General features: G+C 39.3%; 1 protein-coding gene across 2 annotated transcripts in view; it reads left to right on the top strand.

Annotated features, from left to right (window-relative positions):
* GUSB (glucuronidase beta) overlaps positions 1-26,965 on the top strand; it is a 200,633-nt gene that overhangs the window by 111,300 nt on the left and 62,368 nt on the right. The window contains exons 12-13 of one of the 2 annotated variants that reach the window (XM_053707447.1): positions 17,640-17,772; positions 19,118-19,280. In XM_053707447.1, coding sequence (XP_053563422.1) covers positions 17,640-17,772; positions 19,118-19,166 — 182 coding nt within the window. In that variant the 3' untranslated portion in view covers positions 19,167-19,280. Of the gene's footprint in view, positions 1-17,639; positions 17,773-19,117; positions 19,281-26,965 lie in introns of those variants that run through there. The other variant, XM_053707446.1, reaches the window with a different exon arrangement.

Here is a 26,965-nt window from a genome sequence, read left to right on the forward strand (position 1 = left end):
GAGATTAACTAAATCTCTCTGCTCTGGTGAGATTAACTAAATCTCTCTGCTCTGGTGAGATTATCTAAGAATTAGTGTGAGTACTATTAGGTACCTCAACAAATTTTAAAAAGGTCAATTTTAGCTTGTGAGTTCTTTATCTTGCTATGCAGAGTTCATGATATGAAGGAGAGACGATATAATGCTCAAAAAGACACTAAATATTTAGCGTGATTTCTCTCCATGCCAGTGCATATTGATCATCAGACCCCATGTATTAATATTTGTAGAACTTAATTTTCTTGAAGAAAAAAAATGTAAACCATGCTGTCAGCAAATATTTTACAAAAAAAAGGTGTCCATTTAATTAAATGTGGTTGACTGGTCATTTAATAAATAGCTACATTAGCCTATAATAGGTGATTTATTATAATAATTGTACACTTTTTTTTATTTATTTTTATTTTAGCATTTTGTAAAAGTATTGTTATTTGCTGTGTGAAAGCAAAGCATTACAATAATATTGATCAGAGGTCCTCATCTTTGAGAAACACAGTGGACATTTAAGCAAAGAGAGGGCAAATTACAGCAAAAATGAAAATGGGTGAAGACAAATGGGGAAGTGCAACAGTTTGGGAGGAGCAAAAGAAAGAAACGTTAGGATACAAAAATCTTAGTTTATTGCAGCTGTGCTCAGATAGATGACCAGTAGATTACATGATTGTTTTGCGATTTCTTATTTTACACACAGAGCAGAGAGTTAATAAGGCTTAAAGGGACATTACGCACTAAATACATTTTATATGCATAGTATTGAGTATTACTCCCCGCCTCCTGCTTGTCGTGGGTGCCGCCATGTAATTTAGTTTTCATTGCATTGCAGTGCTGATGTGTTTGCACATGTGCAGTAACTCTCCTTCAGTAACCTGCAGCTAGCTGGTGATTGGTGGATACACACATTTATCTCTTGTCATTGGCTCACCAGATGTGTTCAGCTTGCTCCCAGTAGTGTGATGCTGCTCTGGGGCTGACTTTAAAGGGACATTTTGGTCAAAATTTAAATGCAAATAGATGAATTACATCTTTGATTAGAAACATATTTGCAATATACACCTACTGTCAAAAAATGCTTCTAGTTTTAGTGTTAACATTTTTTTATGCAAGTGCATGGGAAGCATAGCTAGATATTCTCAGTGCACCAGCATTTAAATCCTGCAGCGCCAGTGGGGCTTGTATTGTGTCAGTAATTGAGTCATTAGCAGATGGTACAAGCACCTTAGGCTCTCTGAGCAAGTGCTGTGTGTAAAATGCTGGTGCTCGGTGCATACTTAAATACACTTTTGAAACAGCTATAGCTTTTGTTAGAAGCATTTTTGCTAATGCATGTATATTACAAAAATGTTTCAAGTCAAAACTGAAATCCATTCGTGTGGATTCCAATTTTGGCTGAAATGTCCCTTTAACAACTTAGCAACCTGTACTCTGCCTGTCTATTTAGCTTTTAGTGCAGGTTTCAGCAACAGTGGCAAAACTGCACCATTTCTGCATGCTTCAGGCTGTCTAAGAGAACCAAGCTATTACACCCCTTGAGTATCCAGGTGGCAGGCAATGTACAGGGTACATCTTTGTTGGTAAAGGGTTAATTATATGTGGAATCCCTTTTATAGGTGTTAGACTTTAAGAAGTCTTAAAGAGACAGTATACTGTAAAATTGTTTTCCCTTACAATGACTTGTTGTTCCAGCTGCAGAGTATAACATATGTAAGAAATTGCATATTTAGGTGTATTTTTCTATTTGAAATAGCAATTTTCTTTTATAAGGTGGTGAGGTTCCAAAAGCCATTTCTCCTGGGATTCAACTCCTAGCCACTAGGAGGAGGCAAACAATCCCAAAACTCCAAGAGTACTTAATCCTCCTACCTCTCTGGTATGCCAGTTTAAACTTTGCCTCACAGGAGGAAGGTGAAGAATTGAGGTGCTCCAGATTCTTCGTTGAGAGGGGTCCCCTTTCCCGCCTCAGAGAGCCACTACTGATAGAGGGGAGATTGGAGTTTGAGGCTGTGACACAATTACTGTGAAGGAGTTATTCAGAAGCCTGCCACAGGTGTTGCAAAGACTGGTCCCTTAGTCTCCTCCTGTTGGGTCATTGATATACTCCACACTTAAATCCTCTGCTGTAATGTGCTCTCTACTGGAAGCAGTCATCTCTGCAGCTGTGGGTAAGCACAGTAGAGTGGGTGCATCTAAAGGTAAGTGAACAGATTCATGCTCTAACATAGCCCGCGGGCTATTAGCAGGTACACCTTACATGTGGTACATCATAGCCAGGGGACATTATACAGACACAACCACTTTAAGCTGTAGGCTTGCTTTATTTTGTTAGGCAGTTTATGGGAGACAGTTTATTGGGCTCATGGAACTCTCTTAGTGTATTATGTAATTTACTGTGTTTTTCTGTACTTTGCGTGCTCCTTATTCAATTTAGCATGCTCCACTTTTATCTTACTTTTTGTTCTTCTTTTTTTAAGCAAATACCTTTAGTGTGAGTTTACAGTGCTATTGAGCGTGCTCACTATATTATATGTCCACTCCTGACTAACAGTGCACGTTAAAACATACTAAGCATGTAATCGTGTCTCCTCACAAAATTTAGTTAGCGCGCTCCCTCTCTCCATGATTTTTGCACAGTATTTAAAAATGTTTGGTATGCCTCATTGTAGTTTCTCTTGAGGCAACGGTCTGTTTATAATTCGCTGACCATTTTACTTTGTGCTTCTCATATCACTGTATGGATGGGGTAAGTTTACAGAACTCTGCTGTGTCAGATGTATAAATAAATGGGGGGGGGGGTTATTGTCCTTAAATTCTAAGATGGTTCTGCATTGTCTTTTATATATTTACCATTTCTCAGTCCTTATAGCTTTAGGACCCTGATTTCTACTATTTATATGTCTCTAATGTTTTGTGTTACAAAAAACTGTAAGTGTTAATGTTATTATGAATTATTGTAATGAAGGTTTTTTTTCTCTGTACTTGTTTTTTCATTAATAAGATGGAGCATACTGGAACTGTCCCCACTTATCTGTAGCCCCTTTAGAAGGCAGATCTACTGATTATTTGTCTAACCTGTTTTTTTATTTAAAACATTTATTTGTGACTTCTCCAGCTCCGCTTTGCAATATCTGTATGGATCATTTAAGGCATATGCTGACCAACCTAATGCAGCTTTTGCCTCTAGTGGTATTTGTCCTCCCTCTATCTGCTCTCTAGACAGGAGAGTTTGTTTTTTTTTTGCTTCAGAATTTAAATATTTTGTGTGTTTTACTTCATCCAAGTAAGCGCAAAAGAGTTTCTGACAAGCAACCTAAAGGTGGTTTTCTAGGAATTCTGAATCTCTATGGTTCAGATCAGCTAGAAAGTTACTTTCAGTCTCACTTTCTAACACCTCAGGTCAGTCTTCTGAAGGTGAAGTAGTTTTAACTGATCAGGATTCAGAATCCTTCTATTTTATGTTCAAGCTTGAACATCTTTGATCTGTAGTAAGGAGGTTTAATGTACTTTAGGAGTACAAGACTCTAAGCCTTCTGAGAAAAAATCCATCAAACTATTGGATTGGATTTTCAATCCTTCTGTTAAAGTTCCAGAGATTTATTTTTCTGTTCCAGAGGTAAGTTTTGAGATAACTACCAAAGAGTGGCCTATACCTGGTCTTCCCTTTAATCCATCCTCAGCATTCAAGATGTTTTTTCTTTACCAGTTTTTAGTATAGATCTTTGGGAAACTATACCCAAAGTAAATTATACAATTCCCACTTTATCTTATCTCACTATTATTCCTTTATAGGATAGTACTTTTACAGACTATGGATAGAAAATTAGTCTTCTCACAGAAGAACATTTCTAAAAGAGGGTTACATGCTTAAAGGGACCTTCTACTTTTTTTTATTATTGTTTAAAAATATATGACTCCTTTACTACACATTCCCTAGTTGTGCACAACCAACATTGTTATACTTTATGACCTCTAAATCTCTGCCTGTTTCTAAGTCCCTGGAGGACGCCTCTTATTTCATGCATTTTATTAGCTTTTCACAGCCAGACAGTGCTAGTTCATGTGTGCCATATAGAAATAGATAACTTTGTGCTTGCTCCCGTGGGGTTATGCAGGAACCCACACTAATAGGCTAAAATGCAAGTTTGTAAGTAGTTTATCGGTCCTTTTGTCCGTCCAACTTGGACAGTAATCTCATCATACTCTAAAGTTAGGCTGCAGTATAGGGGTCCAGGAGAGCACAAGGGGTTGGCCTCCTCAGGAGGCGAGGTTACCACTAAATATCTTGGAGCTCTGTGCTATCTTTGCATTCTTCAGAGCTGGCCTCTTCAAAAAAAAAAAAAGAGACTTGCCTGCGTTTTTAATCGGTCTTTGTCTACATAGCGGATCTTGCTGTTTCCTAGCGCTGATGCAGGTTTCTAGAATTTTGTCTTGGGCAGATTATAATATCTGTATAATTTCTGCCCTGTTCTGTATGAACAGTTGGAAAACAGATTATCTGAGTTGCCAATTCCTTCATCCTGGGGAATGGCCTTAACACCTGTTTTCAATAAGATTGTTGATCTTATGGGTCTACCAGAATTATACATGAAGGCTGCTTGTTTGAACTACAAACTTTCCAGATATTTTGCAAGATCAAGGAATCTACAGGTGGAGTTTGTAGATGCTCTATCTCCTCCTTGGTCAATTTGTCTTGCTTACAGATTCCTCAAACCAGAACCTACCAAAAAATGCCTAGTTTCACCTGGCATTCTTTTAGAATTTTTAGATCTCTTCTTTTTTTCAATAGGGCTTAGATAAGGGTTTATCTACTAGCTCTTTACATTTTCAAATTTTCTGTGCTTTCCAAGCTTTTTTAAACCTTTAGTCAGGATAAGACAAGTGATTAATTTCTAAGAGTGTTAGGAGGTCTCTCCTTTTGAGACTCCTTATAGTTTGAAGATTTGGCTTCCGTCTTAGAAGGTATTCATTTCTCTTAGAGATATTTTCTGCTCTCTTTGTTTTCAACGGTGGATTATTCTGATTTCACCAAATAGGGATATCATAGTTACTTCTCTTTGTCCTGCTTACGAAATGCTATAGAAGGGCTTCTACATAATTAAAATTCTTCTTACAAGCTTTGAAGGATTTTAGACAGCCATCTAATTTTTTTTTTTGGTTCACAGCTGTTAATTTAGCTTATTGGATAAACTCTTGGTTTACAAGGTTTACAGGGAGTGAGGATAGTCTCCCCAAAAACGTGTTTCAGCCCATTTTACTAGATGAGTTTCTATTTCCTAGGCTTTCAAAAAGGAGACTAATATTGAACAATTTTGCAAGGCAGCAACATGGTCATTCTTTCATTACTTTACTAAATCCTACCACTTTGATGTTTTGCTTTTTCTGAGGCGACTTTTTTTTGCAAGGCCGGACTGGGAATAAAAACGAGCCCTATTTTCCGTTGAGTCATGTGACGACCAGGGTTACCCAACCCTGCGCCAGTCACTTATTTGGCACAGAAAGGGTTATCAGACCCCTTCTACTGTCACTAATATATCACAATCTAGCCACACCCGGCCAGCTTGTGATTTAGTTCAGTGGGTGCAAGGGTTAACAACACTCTCTAATCTGTACTAGACTTAAAAGAAATTCCCAAAACTCCCCTTTAATGCCACCCACACTAAACTAACTAACTAATATCTAGCTCAAAAACTGCCACCACTTATGATTTATTAGAGGGAAAATCCTAAGGAAAAACCCAGACTTACACATTAACTCTCAGAATACAATTTAGCAGAGAATAACCTAAATTATACAGTTCTAATACTCCAGTCCTTTTCCTTTCATTAACGTGGTTCAATTATTAGACACAGGCCAAAGCGTAATAAAGGAATGATTTATTATGCCAAAAATATTATGCACAATGCATTATTAATAAAAAGTTGTTACAAATAAAATTACACACAGCAAACAGTTTTTAAAATACAAAAGGAGAAAAACAGATTGAATACTTTACTAGTCTTTGGAATCTGTTACCAGAGAGATGGCATGAAGCAATTGGGTCCTTACTCTGTGTTGTCACAGCCTCCCTTGTAAGAATGACAATTTCACATGTTGAAACATCAAACTTTATACATATTTTCCAGAGATCAAGTGGCCTGACCACACCCCCCCCCCCCCCCCTGGGCAGGGACTAAACCCCCCCTAGTTTTTATGACCTTCAAAAAAATAAGTCTTTGCCTGAAATTAAAGAACCCATTATAATTTCTGCTAGGTAAATCTATTTTCATATATACTGACTGGCAATTTCTTAGTTTAATTGGGAGAAACGGTTTGATACCAGATATGACAGGGTTGTCATATTTCCCTTCATTTAATGTCATAACAGGTTTTTAAACACATATCTTCATTAGACCAATGTCCTTTTATTAACCTCATCAGGATATGGGGAAGAAGCACTGTTTTGTATCATGCCATCTACTGACAGTTTGAGCCATAAAGGTCCCTTCTGTGTACACTACAAAGTATTTATGAGGCTCCTGGCACTTCAAAAAAAACACAAACAAACACAGGACACAATTCTTCTTGAAAAACAAATCTTTTTTAGCTCACAGGCTAAAGAGAATTAACCCCTTAGCAGCTAAATCATGAGGTATTTGTGACAAGTCAGTATAATGCGCACACCCCATTGGGATACTCCTTTTCCCAATATTTTATTTAAGAATTATATTATACTAGTTGATAAGCTTGCCCAGAGGGCAGTCTGTGTGTTAAAAATAAAAAAAACAAGCTACAAAAAGTAAAAATACAGAAAAAATAAACAAAGCTATCCAAAATAATAAAATGAAACCTAAACTTCCTCAAATTCATCCTGATCAGTACCAACCCCTAAGCCAACCTATCACCCTCCAAGAGCTAGAGTTAGCCATTAAGTCACTCAAACAGGGAAAGAGCCCAGGCCCAGATGAGTATAGCAATTTTTATTATAAACAATTTAAACATCTACTTTCTCCACATCTCCTAAAATTATTCAATCATATAGGTCCAGATCATCCTTTTCCACCCAGTATGCTAGCAGCAAATATAACGGTCCTCCCTAAACCAGGCAAATCGACTGAACTCCCCTCCAATTTTAGACCTATCTCTTTACTTAATGTTGGCGTAAAGCTATATTCTAAGATACTGGCCAACAGACTCAACGACTTTCTTCCCCAACTAATACATAATGACCAGACAGGCTTTGTACCACAAAGAGAGGCTAAGGACAACACAGTCAAGGCCCTACATCTGCTACAATATACTTCTCAGCATAAAATCCTGACACTTTTAATCTCGACAGATGCTGAAAAGGCGTTTGACCGCCTAGACTGGACTTTTCTGACTTGAACCCTCCACAAATTTGGCCTACCCACAGAATTCATATCCAAATTTTATCACTATACACGACACCCTCCGCCAGGATCAAAGTTAACTGCCTACTATCAAATCCCTTCCCTATACGCAACGGAACCAGGCAAGGGTGCCCCCTTTTGCCCCTCTTGTTTGTACTTTCTATGGAAGTGCTGGCTACTGTCTTACGCGCATCTCAGTATGTTGAAGGCATAAAAATCAAAACCTCAGAATATAAACTAGCGTTATTTGCTGATGACCTCCTCATGACTCTCACAAATCCACTAGGATCCCTGGCAACAGCCCACTCCATTCTCACGACATACGGTTCTAAATCTAATTTTTCTATACATTTTGGAAAATCAGACATCCTTCCAATACACGTAGCACAAGAAGACTTAAAATCTATTTCCTTGGTCTCGCCATTCTCCTTCAGTTTGCATTCTCTAAACTACCTAGGTATTCACCTATCCACAAATTTGACATACTTAGTTAAATTGAACTATGAAACACTTACATCTCATATAGCCACAAGTGTGGAGCAATGGGCCATTAAACCTATCTCATGGTTGAGGAGGATTGGGGCAGCAAAAATGACACTACTTCCCAAAATGTTATATGTCTTACAGACTGTCCCTATCCCTCTTCCCAACTACATGATTCCAAAATTACAATCTATCATCAATTCCTATATTTAGAAAACCAAACAACCAAGAATTGGCAAATCTACACTATATAGAGACCCCCTAGCGGAAGGTCTGGGAGTCCCAATTATTCAAAACTACCGAAATGCCTTTTTCCTTTCTAGAATCATAGACTGGTGCTCCTATGAGGAACATCACAATAAGCAATGGGTACAACTAGAACATGATCTTTCAAATTATCCCCAACTCGGGTCCTCCTGCTGGACGGAAATTTGTCAAGATAACACAAGCACCCCAATATCCCCATAATCTCAAAAACTTATAAAGTATGGGCGAACATAGTTAAAACGCATCCGAACCTTTCATCGATACCCTCTCCACTCACACCCACCCTAGGAAACACCATTTTTCAACCAGGCCTCTCCTATACCCCGACAGCTACTAAAGACATACACCTCCTCTTGCCCACATACACCCTAGTGGAGGAGGGCAAGCTGCTAGATAAACAATTGATTCAACATCTAGGAGAAGGGTTCTTTACACACTGGTTTAGATACTTGCAACTAAACCACTTTCTTCAAACCAAACATAAAGATAGCCTAACAAGACAACGCACCCAGTTCGAAAAATTATGTAGTTCTTCATCTCCGGTCCACCACGCTATTTCCCTGACTTATAAAATACTGAACTCACATAATGAGACCGACTTGCCGACTTATACTAGGTCGTGGGATCGTGACTTACCTTTCTTGATCCCAGCAGCGGAGTGGAACTCAATATTCTCCTCTATAAAAAAGTCAGCACACTCAGCGAAATTACTAGAGACGAATATTAAACTACTAACCAAATGGTACCTTACCCCACAAAGACAAGTAGACTTGTCCAAAAATTCAACCATTCTGGACCTCAATCATATCCTATATACAATATACCCTAGGAACTCCTCTAGATATAGACCCAGTAATTTTCTTGTTTCACAGATACCCTAAACTCAAGTCTAAACTACATGCTAAATTACTACAAATTCTAATAAACAGTGCACACCGACTTATTCCCCGAGCATGGAAAAAAGAAAAAACCCCAACTCTGCAAATGTGGATCCAAGAAATAAACACCAATCTCAAATTAGAAAGATACCACTACCTACTCACAAACACGCTAGATACGTATGCAAATTTAATGTACTTATGGGACACCAGACCTACACAAAGATCTCAACGAGTTGTGCCTTGCCAGTCAATACAAATGTAGGACCACTGTCTTTTGATGCAACTGTCCACCCCTTTTAATTTTCCTACATATAACAACACACGAAGAGGCCACTTAGTGTCCTCAAGCACAAACAGGTAGCACCTATTACCAATTCATACACAGAGATCGTTGCATGGAAATTATTATCATTATTGATATTGTTATTTATTGTTTGATTATTTCTAGCCCTGTTGGTTAGGAATAAAGGGAGAGAGAAACATTTTTTCTATTCTTCTGTTTGTTATGGGATCCGCCTATCACTTTTCTGTACACTGATAACCAACTAGTTGAGACTAACTTTAACCGATCCCAAGAAAAGTCTCCCATTCTGTTACTTTCGGATGTGTTACAGTAAACCAAGGACTTTTGCAAGAACATTCCTTTTTCTATATGAAGAAAGTCTAAAAGCTTATATTTTTCTTTCATACAACTGTACACTTACTGATATTGTTTAATAAAAAAATTATTTAAAAATAAAAATTAAAATTAAACCTAAACTAATACCCCTATAAAAATAAGAAATCCCCCTCAAAATAAAAAAAACCCTAATTTCTCTTGTTAAGTGTATCCAGTCCACGGATCATCCATTACTTGTGGGATATTCTCCTTCCCAACAGGAAGTTGCAAGAGGATCACCCACAGCAGAGCTGCTATATAGCTCCTCCCCTCACTGCCATACCCAGTCATTCTCTTGCAACTCTCAACTAAGATGGAGGTCGTAAGAGGACTGTGGTGTTTTATACTTAGTTTATTTCTTCAATCAAAAGTTTGTTATTTTTAAATGGTACCAGAGTGTACTGTTTATCTCAGGCAGTATTTAGAAGAAGAATCTGCCTGCGTTTTCTATGATCTTAGCAGAAGTAACTAAGATCCTTTGCTGTTGTCACATATTCTGAGGAGTGAGGTAACTTCAGAGGGGGAATAGCGTGCAGGTTTTCCTGCAATAAGGTATGTGCAGTTAAAATATTTTTCTAGGGATGGAATTTGCTAGAAAATGCTGCTGATACCGAAGTAATGTAAGTAAAGCCTTAAATGCAGTGATAGCGACTGGTATCAGGCTTATTAATAGAGATACATACTCTTATAAAAGTGTATTTTAAAACGTTTGCTGGCATGTTTAATCGTTTTTTACATATGTTTGGTGATAAAACTTATTGGGGCCTATTTTTTTCCACATGGCTGGCTTGAATTTTGTCTAGAAACAGTTCCCTGAGGCTTCCCACTGTTGTAATATGAGTGGGAGGGGCCTATTTTGGCGTTTTTTTTGCACAGCAAAAATTACAGACACAGACATCCAGCTTCTTCCTGCATGATCCAGGACTTCTCTGAAGGGCTCAAAAGGCTTCAAAAGTCGTATTGAGGGAGGTAAAAAGCCACAGTAGAGCTGTGGCAGTTGTTGTGACTGTTTAAAAAACGTTTTTGTCATTTGTTATTCCGTTTTTGGTATTAAGGGGTTAATCATCCATTTGCAAGTGGGTGCAATGCTCTGCTAACTTATTACATACACTGTAAAAATTTTGTTAGTGTAACTGCATTTTTTCACTGTTATTTCAAAATTTGGGAAAATTTGTGTTTCTTAAAGGCGCAGTAACGTTTTTTATATTGCTTGTAAACTTGTTTTAAAGTGTTTTCCAAGCTAGCTAGTCTCATTGCTAGTCTGTTTAAACATGTCTGACACAGAGGAACGTACTTGTTCATTATGTTTGAAAGCCATGGTGGAGCCCCATAAGAGAATGTGTACTAAATGTATTGATTTCACCTTAAACAGTAAAGATCAGTCTTTATCTATAAAAGAATTATCACCAGAGGGTTCTGTCGAGGGGGAAGTTATGCCGACTAACTCTCCCCACGTGTCAGACCCTTCGCCTCCCGCTCAGGGGACGCACGCTAATATGGCGCCAATTACATCAGGGACGCCCATAGCGATTACCTTGCAGGACATGGCTGCAATCATGAATAATACCCTGTCAGAGGTATTATCTAGATTGCCTGAATTAAGAGGCAAGCGCGATAGCTCTGGGGTTAGGAGAGATACAGAGCGCCCAAATGCTGTTAGAGCCATGTCTGATACTGCGTCACAGTATGCAGAACATGAGGACGGAGAGCTTCAGTCTGTGGGTGACATCTCTGACTCCGGGAAACCTGATTCAGAGATTTCTAATTTTAAATTTAAGCTTGAGAACCTCCGTGTATTGCTTGGGGAGGTATTAGCTGCTCTGAATGACTGTAACACAGTTGCAATTCCAGAGAAATTGTGTAGGCTGGATAGATACTATGCGGTGCCGGTGTGTACTGACGTTTTTCCTATACCTAAAAGGCTTACAGAAATTATTAGCAAGGAGTGGGATAGACCCGGTGTGCCCTTTTCCCCACCTCCTATATTTAGAAAAATGTTTCCAATAGACGCCACTACACGGGACTTATGGCAGACGGTCCCTAAGGTGGAGGGAGCAGTTTCTACTTTAGCAAAGCGTACCACTATCCCGGTTGAGGACAGTTGTGCTTTTTCAGATCCAATGGATAAAAAATTGGAGGGTTACCTTAAGAAAATGTTTATTCAACAAGGTTTTATTTTATTGCGCCTGTCACTGCTGCGGCGGCATTCTGGTTTGAGGCCCTGGAAGAGGCCATCCAGACAGCTCCATTGAATGAAATTATTGACAAGCTTAGAACGCTTAAGCTAGCTAACTCATTTGTTTCTGATGCCATTGTTCATTTGACTAAACTAACGGCTAAGAATTCCGGATTCGCAATCCAGGCGCGTAGGGCGCTATGGCTTAAATCCTGGTCAGCTGACGTGACTTCAAAGTCTAAATTACTCAACATTCCTTTCAAGGGGCAGACCTTATTCGGGCCTGGCTTGAAGGAAATTATTGCTGACATTACTGGAGGCAAGGGTCATACCCTTCCTCAGGACAGGGTCAAATCAAAGGCCAAAGAGTCTAATTTTCGTGCCTTTCGAAATTTCAAGGCAGGAGCAGCATCAACTTCCTCCGCTTCAAAACAAGAGGGAACTGTTGCTCATGCCAGACAGGCCTGGAAACCTAACCAGTCCTGGAACAAGGGCAAGCAAGCCAGGAAGCCTGCTGCTGCCCCCAAGACAGCATGAAGGAACGGCCCCCTATCTGGAAACGGATCTAGTGGGGGGCAGACTTTCTCTCTTCGCCCAGGCGTGGGCAAGAGATGTTCAGGATCCCTGGGCGTTGGAGATCATATCTCAGGGATATCTTCTGGACTTCAAAGCTTCTCCTCCACAAGGGAGATTTCATCTTTCAAGGTAATCATCAAACCAGATAAAGAAAGAGGCATTCCTAAGCTGTGTGCAAGACCTCCTAGTAATGGGAGTGATCCATCCAGTTCCGCGAATGGAACAAGGACAGGGATTTTATTCAAATCTGTTTGTGGTTCCCAAGAAAGAGGGAACCTTCAGACCAATCTTGGATCTAAAGATCTTTAACAAATTCCTCAGAGTTCCATCATTCAAAATCGAAACTATTCGGACCATCCTACCCATGATCCAAGAGGGTCAGTACATGACCACAGTGGACTTAAAGGATGCCTACCTTCACATACCGATTCACAAAGATCATCATCGGTTCCTAAGGTTTGCCTTTCTAGACAGGCATTACCAATTTGTAGCTCTTCCCTTCGGGTTGGCCACTGCCCCGAGAATTTTTACAAAGGTTCTGGGCTCACTTCTGGTGGTTCTAAGACCGCGAGGCATAGCGGTGGCTCCGTGTCTAGACGACATCCTGATACAGGCGTCAAGCTTTTAAATTGCCAAGTCTCATACAGAGATAGTTCTGGCATTTCTGAGGTCGCATGGGTGGAAAGTGAACGTGGAAAAGAGTTCTCTATCACCACTCACATGAGTCTCCTTCCTAGGGACTCTTATAGATTCTGTAGAGATGAAAATTTACCTGACGGAGTCCAGGTTATCAAAACTTCTAAATGCTTGCCGTGTCCTTCATTCCATTCCACGCCCGTCAGTGGCTCAGTGCATGGAAGTAATCGGCTTAATGGTAGCGGCAATGGACATAGTGCCATTTGCGCGCCTGCATCTCAGACCGCTGCAATTATGCATGCTAAGTCAGTGGAATGGGGATTACTCAGATTTGTCCCCTCTACTAAATCTGGATCAAGAGACCAGAGATTCTCTTCTATGGTGGCTTTCTCGGGTCCATCTGTCCAAGGGTATGACCTTTCGCAGGCCAGATTGGACGATTGTAACAACAGATGCCAGCCTCCTAGGTTGGGGCGCAGTCTGGAACTCCCTGAAGGCTCAGGGATCGTGGACTCAGGAGGAGAAACTCCTCCCAATAAATATTCTGGAGTTAAGAGCAATATTCAATGCTCTTCTAGCTTGGCCTCAGTTAGCAACACTGAGGTTCATCAGATTTCATTCGGACAACATCACGACTGTGGCTTACATCAACCATCAAGGGGGAACCAGGAGTTCCCTAGCGATGTTAGAAGTCTCAAAGATAATTCGCTGGGCAGAGTCTCACTCTTGCCACCTGTCAGCGATCCACATCCCAGGCGTAGAGAACTGGGAGGCGGATTTTCTAAGTCGTCAGACTTTTCATCCGGGGGAGTGGGAACTCCATCCGGAGGTGTTTGCTCAACTGGTCCATCGTTGGGGCAAACCAGAACTGGATCTCATGGCGTCTCGCCAGAACGCCAAGTTTCCTTGTTACAGATCCAGGTCCAGGGACCCGGGAGCAACGCTGATAGATGCTCTAGCAGCTCCTTGGTTCTTCAACCTGGCCTATGTGTTTCCACCGTTTCCTCTGCTCCCTCGACTGATTGCCAAAATCAAACAGGAGAGAGCATCTGTGATTCTGATAGCGCCTGCGTGGCCACGCAGGACCTGGTATGCAGACCTAGTGGACATGTCATCTCTTCCACCATGGACTCTGCCTCTGAGGCAGGACCTTCTAATACAAGGTCCTTTCAATCATCCAAATCTACTTTCTCTGAGACTGACTGCATGGAGATTGAACGCTTGATTCTATCAAGGCGTGGCTTCTCCGAGTCAGTCATTGATACCTTAATACAGGCTCGGAAGCCTGTCACCAGGAAAATCTACCATAAGATATGGCGTAAATATCTTCATTGGTGTGAATCCAAGAGTTACTCATGGAGTAAGGTTAGGATTCCTAGGATATTGTCCTTTCTCCAAGAGGGTTTGGACAAAGGCTTATCAGCTAGTTCTTTAAAGGACAGATCTCTGCTCTGTCTATTCTTTTGCACAAGCGTCTGGCAGAAGTTCCAGACGTCCAGGCATTTTGTCAGGCTTTGGTTAGGATTAAGCCTGTGTTTAAAACTGTTGCTCCCCCGTGGAGCTTAAACTTGGTTCTTAAAGTTCTTCAGGGAGTTCCCTTTGAACCCCTTCATTCCATTGATATTAAACTTTTATCTTGGAAAGTTCTGTTTTTGATGGCTATTTCCTCGGCTCGAAGAGTCTCTGAGTTATCTGCCTTACATTGTGATTCTCCTTATCTGATTTTTCATTCAGACAAGGTAGTTCTGCGTACCAAACCTGGGTTTTTACCTAAGGTGGTTTCTAACAGGAATATCAATCAAGAGATTGTTGTTCCATCATTGTGTCCTAATCCTTCTTCAAAGAAGGAACGTCTTTTGCATAATCTGGACGTAGTCCGTGCCTTGAAGTTTTACTTACAGGCTACTAAAGATTTTCGTCAAACATCTGCCCTGTTTGTCGTTTACTCTGGACAGAGGAGAGGTCAAAAAGCTTCGGCAACCTCTCTCTCCTTTTGGCTTCGGAGCATAATACGCTTAGCCTATGAGACTGCTGGACAGCAGCCCCCTGAAAGGATTACAGCTCATTCTACTAGAGCTGTGGCTTCCACCTGGGCCTTTAAAAATGAGGCCTCTGTTGAACAGATTTGCAAGGCTGCGACTTGGTCTTCGCTTCACACCTTTTCAAAATTTTACAAATTTGACACTTTTGCTTCTTCGGAGGCTGTTTTTGGGAGAAAGGTTCTACAGGCAGTGGTTCCTTCCGTTTAAGTTCCTGCCTTGTTCCTCCCATTATCCGTGTACTTTAGATTTGGTATTGGTATCCCACAAGTAATGGATGATCCGTGGACTGGATACACTTAACAAGAGAAAACATAATTTATGCTTACCTGATAAATTTATTTCTCTTGTAGTGTATCCAGTCCACGGCCCGTCCTGTCCTTTTAAGGCAGGTCTAAATTTTAATTAAACTACAGTCACCACTGCACCCTATGGTTTCTCCTTTCTCGTCTTGTTTCGGTCGAATGACTGGATATGGCAGTGAGGGGAGGAGCTATATAGCAGCTCCGCTGTGGGTGATCCTCTTACAACTTCCTGTTGGGAAGGAGAATATCCCACAAGTAATGGATGATCCGTGGACTGGATACACTACAAGAGAAATAAATTTATCAGGTAAGCATAAATTTATGTTTTTAGAAGGGCTTTTTTTTATTTTCATAGGGATTAGGTTTAATTTTTTTTATTTTTGATAGTGTTCTTTTTTGTAATGTTAGCGTTTTTTGTATTTTCTGTAATTAGATTAATGTAATGTAATTTTTTTTAATTGTCTATTGTAATGTAGTAATTTTTTTTATTGCAATTTAGGGGTTAATTTAGGGGGTGTTAGGTTAGGGTCATTAAGGTCATTAAATTAGTTTTTGGCGGTGTAGGAGTTAATAGGTAAATTAGGTTTAATGCGTTGTGGGGGTTTATGGATTAGGGGTTAATAGATGTATTAGGTAGTTTGCGATGTTGGGGTTTGCGGATTTAGGGGTTAATAATTTTATTAGGTAGTTGTTGTTTTTTTCTTAATACTTAGTACGGGCGGTTATTTTTATTTTTTAAAATACTTATTGCGGGCGATTAGGTTGTTTTTTTTAATACTTATTGCGGGCGTTTTTTTGTTTGTTTGTTATAATGCTCCGTTTGCCTTCGCTGAATCCCGGTGGATTCCGAAAATGGCAGGATGGTCGGTGGATTCTGAAAATGGCAGGATGGTCGGTGGATTCTTTCACTACCCTTCCATTTTCGGAATCCACCTGGATGGAATTCTTTTGGCTGCGCGGGCAGCCAACATTCTGTTGGCTGCCTCGTGCTGCCAACATTCCTTTGAGGATGCATGCGCAACTGCCGACGGCGACGGACACGTTACAAACGCGATTATAGTATAGATTAGTTTGTATTAAAAAAGTTCCAGATCGTTGTTATATACACTCTAAGGGGCCGAATTGCTGCTTCTTAACTCCTGAAGGCTTGCGCGGAATAACAGCATTGACTGCTTAGTAAATCGGCTCCTATAACTCAATTACAGCCACCCCTTTAAATGGTAGCTTTCCAGCCCCAGCTGCTGCAGCTGTCCCACAGGAATTAAAGCTTAGGAGCCGGCCCATTTTTGGTTCAGCATTTAGCCTACATTTAGCCACCAATCAGCAAGCGCTACCCAGTTGCTGAACCTAAAATGGGCCAGCTCCTAAGCTTTCATTCTTGTTTTTTTAAAATAAAGATACCAAGAGAACGAAGAAAAATTGATAATAGGAGTAAATTACAAAGTCGCTTAAACTTGCATGCTCTATCCGAATCATAAAAGAAAAAGAAATGGTGTTTAGTATCCCTTTAAAGGGACAGTCAAGTCCAAAAAAACTTTCATGTTTTAAATAGGGTATGCAATTTTAAACAACTTCCCAATGTACTTTTATCACCAATTTTGCTTTGTTCTCTTGGTATTCTTAGTTGAAAGCTAAAACTAGGAGGTTCATATGCTAATTTCTTAGACCTTGAAGACTGCCTCTAATCTGAATACATTTTGACCACTAGAGGGCATTAGTTCACATGTTTCATATAGATAACATTGAGCTCATGCACGTAAAGTGACCTAGGACTGAGCACTAATTGGCTAAACTGCATGTCTGTCAAAAGAACTGAAATAAGGGGGCAGTCAGTAGAAGCTTAGATACAAGATAATTACAGAGATAAAATGTGTATTATTATAACTGTGCTGGTTATGCAAAACTGGGGAATGGGTAATAAAGGGGATTATCTTTCTTTTTAAACAACAAAAATTCTGGTGTTGACTGTCCCTTTAAGGAAGTGAAAAGCTTTATAATTAGGAGGTGAGTTTTATAGTACATTTTCTACAGCAAAAATACATGAAACATCATAGCTTATTTCCAATATAGCTAAAGTGTGCCATAGGAACTATCAGCTCATTAAATAAAAATACAGTAAATGAGTATTAATATGATGAAGTGAAGTCTATCGTTTTTCTGTAAAAGTAGTAATATGACTTTGAACATAACCTGAGCCATTTTTTTTTACCCTCAACAGGGACTATTCGAGTTGTGGGAAACAAGAAGGGCATTTTTACTCGTCAGCGTCAACCCAAAACTTCAGCATTTCTTCTGCGGGACAGATACTGGAAACTGGCCAATGAAACTGGCTACTTGCTCAAGCCTCCTAGGTATTAACAATTTTAGCACATACTAGGCAATAAGTGTGTGTTAAACATTTACATGACATACATAACTTTGCTGCACAGCTACATTGTTGATAGTTCCCTTGTAAACTGAGGTAGAAATAGAAATCTACCCAAATGGGAACAGACTCAGGGACAATAGGTGAGAAATGAAATGCTGATAATCACAGAAGGTGCTTCAAGTGTTACAAATAAAACTATATAAATGTGATGCATTACATTTTTAGTGATTAATGCTGCTTGGATTTTTTTTTTTTTTTTTTTTTTTTTATAACTTGCACAACAATAAAGAGGACTTGTTACTTATACATAGTTTCCATGTATTAAAAAGAGCATATTTTAAATGCTTTAATGAATATTTTCTGTATCAAAAATTGACCTTAAGATCTTTAGCACAGATTTCTTAACCCCCTAAGTAAGGAAAGTTTTATTGAAATATTTTGGACCTCAACATTCTGTTTTTCAGCTCAGTATATTAAGATGCATAATTTTAATATAATTCCTGAATTTAAATTTGTAACTGGAAAATGTTATAGGTTTTTTTTGGTCAGCAATGAGTAAGTTTTACAAACCTATACATCACCTTTTTCCACTTGCAAATACCTGTAGTAATATTGAAATCGTTTTCTGTTCTGCAGTTCTGAAAATGCAGTTGTTTTAGGTCTTATTTATATTTGTACTATGTTTCATGCGAAGTTGGTAACTGAATTGTTTATATTTTGTAAAAACAAAACAAAACAAAAAAAAACAATAACAAAAAAACAGCCTTTACTTTTTTCTTAAGAAAATCCGATTCTAATATTTTGCACTTGAAATGTTATGGCCAAATATTTTGTATAATGTACAGTCATATGATAAATAAACAAATTCATATCTTGTTTTATAGTTAACTTATTACATAGCTATAACATCTACAAATGAGCCTGTTCAGTGAGTCAAATCATAATGCTGTAGCTACAGTGTGTTCCTGCTGCATCTTATTGTAAATGTGCATTAAATTTAAAGTCAACCTTGTTCCATTTAAAAAAGGACATTTTACAGTGTTTTTCAGGGTTTTTTCTTCTCTTTTTTTATTGTCCCTATCTTGAATAAAGCAGTATTCTTGTCTGTCCCTCTCCATAAATAAAACAGCCAGTGACTTTTTTTTACTATTTGCATGTTTATATTATATTGTATTAAAGCGCCACTCATAGTAAAGCGTTGTATTTCTAATGTATCTGCTTGATTCTTCCACAAAACTTGTAAGTGCTTTGTTTACTTTAAAAGTAAAGAAAAAGCTTCTCACTTATGCTATGCAACATTACTGTATTATGTTCATAACTTTTTTTAGGACCATTTACATCCTGGATAATCAAGTCCCAGTAAAATACAGTTTCTGAAATAAAGACCTGCTATGAGTCGTCATGAAAGCAAACAAATTAATAATCATTTGCAGCAATGCTATTTCTCTATATTCTAGAACAGAATTAATAAACCTTTCTTTTTGTTTATAATCCTGTTTATATTAGCTATTATGATTATAGAGAGAATGGACTTAATACGGCTTCTTCATTTAGTGAATACCGTCATAGAATATGAAGTTACAAGCATTTAGTTTTTGCAGATTTTCATTATTTTTGGAAAAATTAAGTATTAACCTTAAGAGAACTTTATAAAATTCCCCTTTGAATTCCCACAGATTACTTATGGTGAGTGACATGGAAAAATCGCTGCACTAAGATTTAACTTTAACTTTTTTTTTCCTTGTAGATTAAAATATCAGGGACATTCTGAATATGAGTAAATTATTCCCTTTTGCAAGAAATTCAGGATGGAGACTTTTATTATACTAATCTGAGCTTTGCAAACCGTTAACCGTCATTTGTACTAGTGCTGTACCAATAATGTAGAATTAATTTATAGCAACAGGAAAAACATTCTTGTGTTTATTGTAATGTGATCAATTATGTGACATAGCATCCCCCAAATATTGCTATTATGTTCATTTATTCAATAACAGACGCATCTGATTGTCTCGCCCACATAGGTGCCCCTACAAGGGCATTTAATTGTGTAAATAGCAAAGGCTGTATTGCATAAATAATGATTGGCACATACTAAATCAGGGAATTCCTCCCTTCCTGTATATAAACAATGACAAGCCAATAACAAATTTAATTAATAAATCTCTTAAATGACTCATATTTTTGTAAACCACTATAGGCAATCATTTGAATTCAGGGATTTGCAGATTACATTATACCCTAATGTTTACTTATGATCATAAGCAAATTATAACTCAGTAACAAAAACATAAATTCCTAAAATATTCTGTGCTGTCTAAATCTCATATTAAATGATAGAAATGATATACCTTCTCTCCCATTTTCTGCAATCTAATTTTAGCATCACAGTCAACAGAGATAATTATCCTAACCCTAAGGAATTAGCTTTTTACTATTTTTTTAAAGGTAACACCATCCCATGAAGTTAAAAGGTACATGTTTTGTAGGTCTCAGGAGGTAGTATAACTTCAATATGTTGCATTTTTGTACACATGGTGCAGATTCTTTCTTGTTTTTTTGTAGCCCTGAGCCCACAACTACAACTTTAAAACAGAGTGTCTACAATGATATTAGCTGCCTGGGGTGAGAATCTATGAGGTAGATGTATTAGACTGATATTTGGAGGGAACTTTGCTCTACAAAGCAAGCTGATATAATTTCTGAAACATGATGAAGAGTCTGATCTCGTTCCTCATCATAGTGCTTATATAATGTTGAGTCACCGGTTATATTTAGATTTGTCAGACTGGTATGATATTAAGCCATACTGAGCCAAATATCTTAAATTTGCTATTTCTGGGGCAATAAGGAAAACATAATGAATGCTTTTATAAATTGGAAAGGTAACGGAATCCATTCATTCCTTCTTTTTAGTTATTTCTAAAATTGATTATGCTATTAACGTTTCCAAAAACTTGGTTCCACTAATAATTCAGGGGCACTTAGAGATATAATGGAACACATTTTAAAAGTGCTTAAAGGGACATTAAACCCAAAAGTTTCCTTTCATGATTCAGATAGAGAATACAATTTAAAACAACATTCCAATTTACTTCTATTATCAAATTTGCTTTATTCTTTAGATATCATTTGTTGAAGAAATAGCAATTCAAATGGATGAGTCAATCACACGAGGCATCAATGTACAGCCACCAATCAGCAGTTACTGAGCCTATCTAGATATGCTTTTCAGGAAAGCATTTCAAGAGAATGAAGCAAATTAGATAATAGAAGTAAATTGGAATGTTGTTTAAAATTGTATTCTCTATCTGAGTCATTAAATACATTTTTGGGTTTAATGTCACTTTAATGCCAAAAACTATGGTGACCACAAATTTTGTTAGGTATGGTTTCTTTAGTGGTTTAAATTTAAAGATCTAGATATATATTTTTAATAACCACATATGGTCTTTCACTGGGAAGCAGATTCAAGTTCTATGGTAAACCAGTTAGTTGGCCCTTTGCATTATCTATTATTTAAGAAAAAGCTGGATAATTTGATTTTAAAAAGAAGAAAGAAAACTTGTTTACTGACACAGTTGTTTAGGGCAAATAAATAAACCTCCTTATTTTACATGCAAAGTCCAAAAAAGAGTGCCAACTTCCAACATCACACTTATGGTACACTTGCCTAAATGTTTTGTATGGGCGTTCATCTATTTAGGTTCAGAAACATTTGGGTCAATTGCAGATAGATATTATTTAAAGAGCTTATTGACTGGAGCTCAGAGAGAAATAACTTCTTCCACATTTTGTACTTTCATATGGCTACTTTAATTAGGAAAGTGAGACATGATTTCTTATTATATAAGACTGCTCCTAGAGTCAAAAGCAATAGAATAATTTTATGTTTCCCAGAAAAAAAACCCGTTTCTCTTCACATTTATTTTTAGTAAAGGAAAAAATTATAGGAGGAGTTTTGGGATGGTTTTAGATCTAAGGACCATAAACTAATACCTGGTATCTAAAAGGAAAAGGTAGAATTTTTCTTAAATATCATGACACTAAAATCCGTAAATGCTGTTATAGAAGATTTCAGAGGCCTACTTCCAGTGGTGAGCAGCCTTGCACAGTACCCACAGTTTGCTGTGGGAACCCAGCACTGTCAGTTTCTTGCTCTTACGTTTGGCAATTCATTGGCTCTACGGACACTTATTGCAGAGAATCTAAAGAAAATGTATTTCATTCTCCATTAATAGGACAATATCCTTGTGGTCAGTTCGCAGAAAACAAAATTTATGCTTACCTGATAAATTTATTTCTCTTGTGGTGTATCCAGTCCACGGGTTCATCCATTACTTGTGGGATATTCTTCTTCCAAACAGGAAGTTGCAAGAGGACACCCACAGCAGAGCTGTCTATATAGCTCCTCCCCTAACTGCCACCCCCAGTCATTCGACCAAAGACAAGCAACAAAAAAGGAGAAACCATAGGGTGCAGTGGTGACTGTAGTTTAAAAATAAAAAACACCTGCCTTAAAATGACAGGGCGGGCCGTGGACTGGATACACCACAAGAGAAATACATTTATCAGGTAAGCATAAATTTTGTTTTCTCTTGTAAAGGTGTATCCAGTCCACAGGTTCATCCATTACTTGTGGGATACCAATACCAAAGCTTTAGGACATGGATGAAGGGAGGGACAAGGCAGGAACTTAAACGGAAGGCACCACTGCCTGTAAGACCTTTCTCCCAAAAATAGCCTCCGAAGAAGCAAAAGTATTGAATTTGTAGAATTTAGAAAAAGTATGAAGCGAAGACCAAGTCGCCGCCTTACAAATCTGTTCAACAGAGGCCTCATTTTTAAAAGCCCATGTAGAAGCCACCGCTCTAGTGGAATGAGCTGTAATTCTTTCAGGAGGCTGCTGGCCAGCAGTCTCATAAGCTAAGCGGATTATGCTTCTCAGCCAAAAAGAAAGAGAAGTTGCCGAAGCCTTTTGGCCTCTCCTCTGTCCAGAATAGACAACAAACAAAGCAGATGGTTTGACGAAAATCCTTCGTAGCTTGTAAATAAAACTTTAAATCACGAACCACATCAAGATTGTGTAAAAGACGTTCCTTCTTTGAGGAAGGATTAGGACATAATGAAGGAACAACAATCTCCTGATTGATATTCTTATTAGGTACTACCTTAGGAAGAAACCCAGGTTTGGTACGCAAAACTACCTTATCTGCATGGAAAATCAGATAAGGGGAATCACACTGTAAAGCAGATAACTCTGAAACTCTTCGAGCCGAGGAGATAGCTACTAAAAACAAAACTTTCCAAGATAAAAGCTTAATATCTATGGAATGCAAAGGTTCAAACGGAACCCCTTGAAGAACTAAATTTAAACTCTATGGCGGAGCAACAGGTTTAAACACAGGCTTGATTCTAACTAAAGCCTGACAAAACGCCTGAACGTCTGGAACCTCAGCCAGACGTTTGTGCAAAAGAATAGACAGAGCAGAAATCTGTCCCTTGAAGGAACTAGCTGACAATCCTTTCTCTAATCCCTCTTGGAGAAAGGATAAGATTCTAGGAATCCTGACTTTACTCCATGAGTAACCCTTGGATTCACACCAATGAAGATATTTACACCATATCTTATGATAGATTTTCCTGGTGACAGGCTTTCGAGCCTGAATTAAGGTATCAATGACCGACTCGGAAAAACCACGCTTTGATAGAATCAAGCGTTCAATCTCCAAGCAGTCAGACGCAGAGAAATTAGATTTGGATGTCTGAAAGGACCTTGAAGTAGAAGGTCCTGCCTTAGCGGCAGAGTCCATGGTGGAAAGGATGACATATCCACCAGATCTGCATACCAAGTCCTGCGTGACCACACAGGAGCTATCAAAATCACTGAAGCTCTCTCCTGCTTGATCTTGGCAATCAGACGAGGGAGCAGAGGAAACAATGGAAACACATAAGCCAGGCTGAAGGACCAGGGCGGAGCTAGAGCATCTATCAGCGCTGCCTTGGGATACCTGGACCCGTAACTAGGAAGCTTGGCATTCTGACGAGACGCCATTAGATCCAGATTTGAATCAACTGGGCAAATACCTCCGGATGGAGCTCCCACTCCCCCGGATGAAAAGTCTGCCGACTTAGGAAATCCGCCTCCCAGTTCTCTACTCCTGGGATATGTATAGCTGAGAGATGGCAAGAGTGAACCTCTGCCCATAGAATTATCTTTGAGACCTCCAACATTGCCAGGGGGCTCCTTGTTCCCCCCTGATGGTTGATATAGGCTACAGTCGTGGTGATGTCCGACTGAAATCTGATGAACCTGACCGCAGCTAGCTGAGGCCAAGCCTGAAGAGCATTGAATATCGCTCTTAGTTCCAGAATGTTTATCGGAAGGAGGGCTTCCTCCTGAGTCCACGAATCCTGAGCCTTCAGGGAGTTCCAGACTGCGCCCCAGCCCAGAAGGCTGGCATCTGTCGTCACTATAGTCCATTCTGGCCTGCTGAAACTCATTCCCCTGGACAGATGGACCCGAGATAGCCACCAGAGAAGAGAATCTCTGGTCTCTTGATCCAGATTTAGCAGAGGGGACAAATCTGTGTAATCCCCATTCCACTGATTGAGCATGCAAAGTTGCAGTGGTCTGAGATGTAGGCGGGCAAACGAAACTATGTCCATTGCCGCTACCATTAAGCCAATTACTTCCATACACTGAGCCACTGACGGCTGAGAAGTGGAATAAAGAGCACGGCAGGAAGTTAGAAGCTTTGACAACCTGACCTCTGTCAGAAAAATCTTCATTTCTACTGAATCTATCAGAGTTCCTAGAAAGGGACTTGGCGATTTGAAAATTTGACGCCTGTATCATAATGTCGTCTAGGTAAGGAGCCACCGCTATGCCTCGTGGCCTTAGAACCACCAGTAGGGACCCCAGAACCTTCATAAAGATTCTTGGTGCCGTGGCTAACCCGAAGGGAAGAGCCACAAACTGATAATGCCTGTCTAGGAAGGCAAACCTGAGAAACCGATGATGATCTCTGTGTATCGGAATGTGGAGATAAGCATCCTTTAAGTCCACGGTAGTCATATATTGACCCTCCTGGATCATAGGTAGGATGGTTCGAATAGTCTCCATCTTGAAGGATGGGATCCTGAGGAATTTGTTTAGGATCTTGAGATCCAAGATTGGTCTGAAAGTTCCCTCTTTTTTGGGAACTATAAACAGATTTGAATAGAATCCTTGCCCCTGTTCCTCCCTTGGAACTGGGTGGATCACTCCCATAACCAGAAGGTCTTGAACACAACGTAAGAATGCCTCTCTCTTTATCTGGTTTGCAGATAATTGTGAGAGATGAAATCTCCCCTTTGGAGATGAGGCTTTGAAATCCAGAAGATATCCCTGGGAAACAATCTCCAGAGCCCAGGGATCCTGGACGTCTCTTGCCCAAGCCTGGGCAAAGAGAGAAAGTCTGCCCCCAACTAGATCTGGTCCCGGATCGGGGGCTACTCCTTCATGCTGTCTTAGAGGCAGTAGCAGGTTTTTTGGCCTGCTTTCCCTTGTTCCAAGCCTGGTTAGGTCTCCAGACTGGCTTGGACTGGGCAAAATTTCCTTCTTGTTTTGCAGTAGAGGAAGTTGAAGCTGCGCCACTCTTGAAGTTCCGAAAGGAACGAAAATTAGTCTGTTTGGTCCTTAATATGTTGGACCGATCCTGGGAAAGGGCGTGGCCTTTTCCTCCAGTAATATCAGAAATTATCTCCTTCCGTCCAGGCCCGAATAGGGTCTGCCCTTTGAAGGGGATGTTGAGAAGTTTAGACTTTGAAGTAACGTCAGCTGAACAGGATTTAAGCCATAGTGCCCTGCGCGCCTGAATGGCAAAACCTGAATTCTTAGCCTTGTTGTATAAAGATTTCTTTCATGTAATTAGCAAGAGTCCATGAGCTAGTGACGTATGGGATATACATTCCTACCAGGAGGGGCAAAGTTTCCCAAACCTCAAAATGCCTATAAATACACCCCTCACCACACCCACAATTCGGTTTTACAAACTTTGCCTCCCATGGAGGTGGTGAAGTAAGTTTGTGCTAGATTCTACGTTGATATGCGCTTCGCAGCAGGCTGAAGGCTGGTTTTCCTCTCAGAGTGCAGTGAATGTCAGAGGGATGTGAAGAGAGTATTGCCTATTTGAATACAATGGTCTTCCTCTAGGGGATCTATTTCATAGGTTCTCTGTTATCGGTCGTAGAGATTTCTTCTCCTACCTCCCTTTTCAGATCGACGATATACTCTTATATACCATTACCTCTACTGATTCTCGTTTCAGTACTGGTTTGGCTATCTACTATATGTAGATGAGTGTCCTGGGGTAAAAAAGTCTTATTTTTTGTGACACTCTAAGCTATGGTTGAGCACTTTATATGTAAAGTTCTAAATATATGTCATTAAACTTATATTTGCCATGATTCAGGATAATCAGTATTCCTTCATTCAGACTGTCAGTTTTATTATTTGGGATAATGCATATGAATAAATATTTTTTTCTTACCTTGAAAAATTTTCAATTGACTATTTTTCCCTGCGGGCTGTTAGGCTCGCGGGGGCAGAAAATGCTTCATTTTATTGCGTCATTCTTGGCGCAAACTTTTTTGGCGCAAAATTTTGTCATTTCCGGCGCCGTAGTTGACGCCGGAAATTGTATTCAGTTAACGTCATTTTTTTTTGACGCATGTGTATTCAGACGTTTTTTTGCGGCAAAAAATGTGGGCGTCGGTTTTGGCGTCAGAGGATGTGGCGTCATACTTGGCGCCAAAAAATATGGGCGTGGTACTTGGCACCAATAATGTGGGCGTCATACTTGGCGCCAAAAATGTGGGCGTCTTTTTTGTTCCACTTTTTTCTCACATTATTTAAGTCTCACTTTTTCATTGCTTCTGGTTGCTAGAGGCTTGTTATTTTGCATTTTTTCCCATTCCTGAAACTGTCATTTAAGGAATTTGATAATTTTGCTTTATATGTTGTTTTTTCTATTACATATTGCAAGATGTCACATCCTGACCCTGGATCAGAATCTACTACTGGAAAAACGCTGCCTGATGCTGGTTCTACCAAAGTTAAGTGCATTTGTTGTAAACTTGTGGTAACTGTTCCTCCGGCTGTAGTTTGTGTTAGTTGCCATGATAAACTTTCC

The sequence above is a fragment of the Bombina bombina genome, chromosome 3 (assembly GCF_027579735.1).
Source record: "Bombina bombina isolate aBomBom1 chromosome 3, aBomBom1.pri, whole genome shotgun sequence".
NCBI classification, from domain to species: Eukaryota; Metazoa; Chordata; class Amphibia; order Anura; family Bombinatoridae; genus Bombina; species Bombina bombina.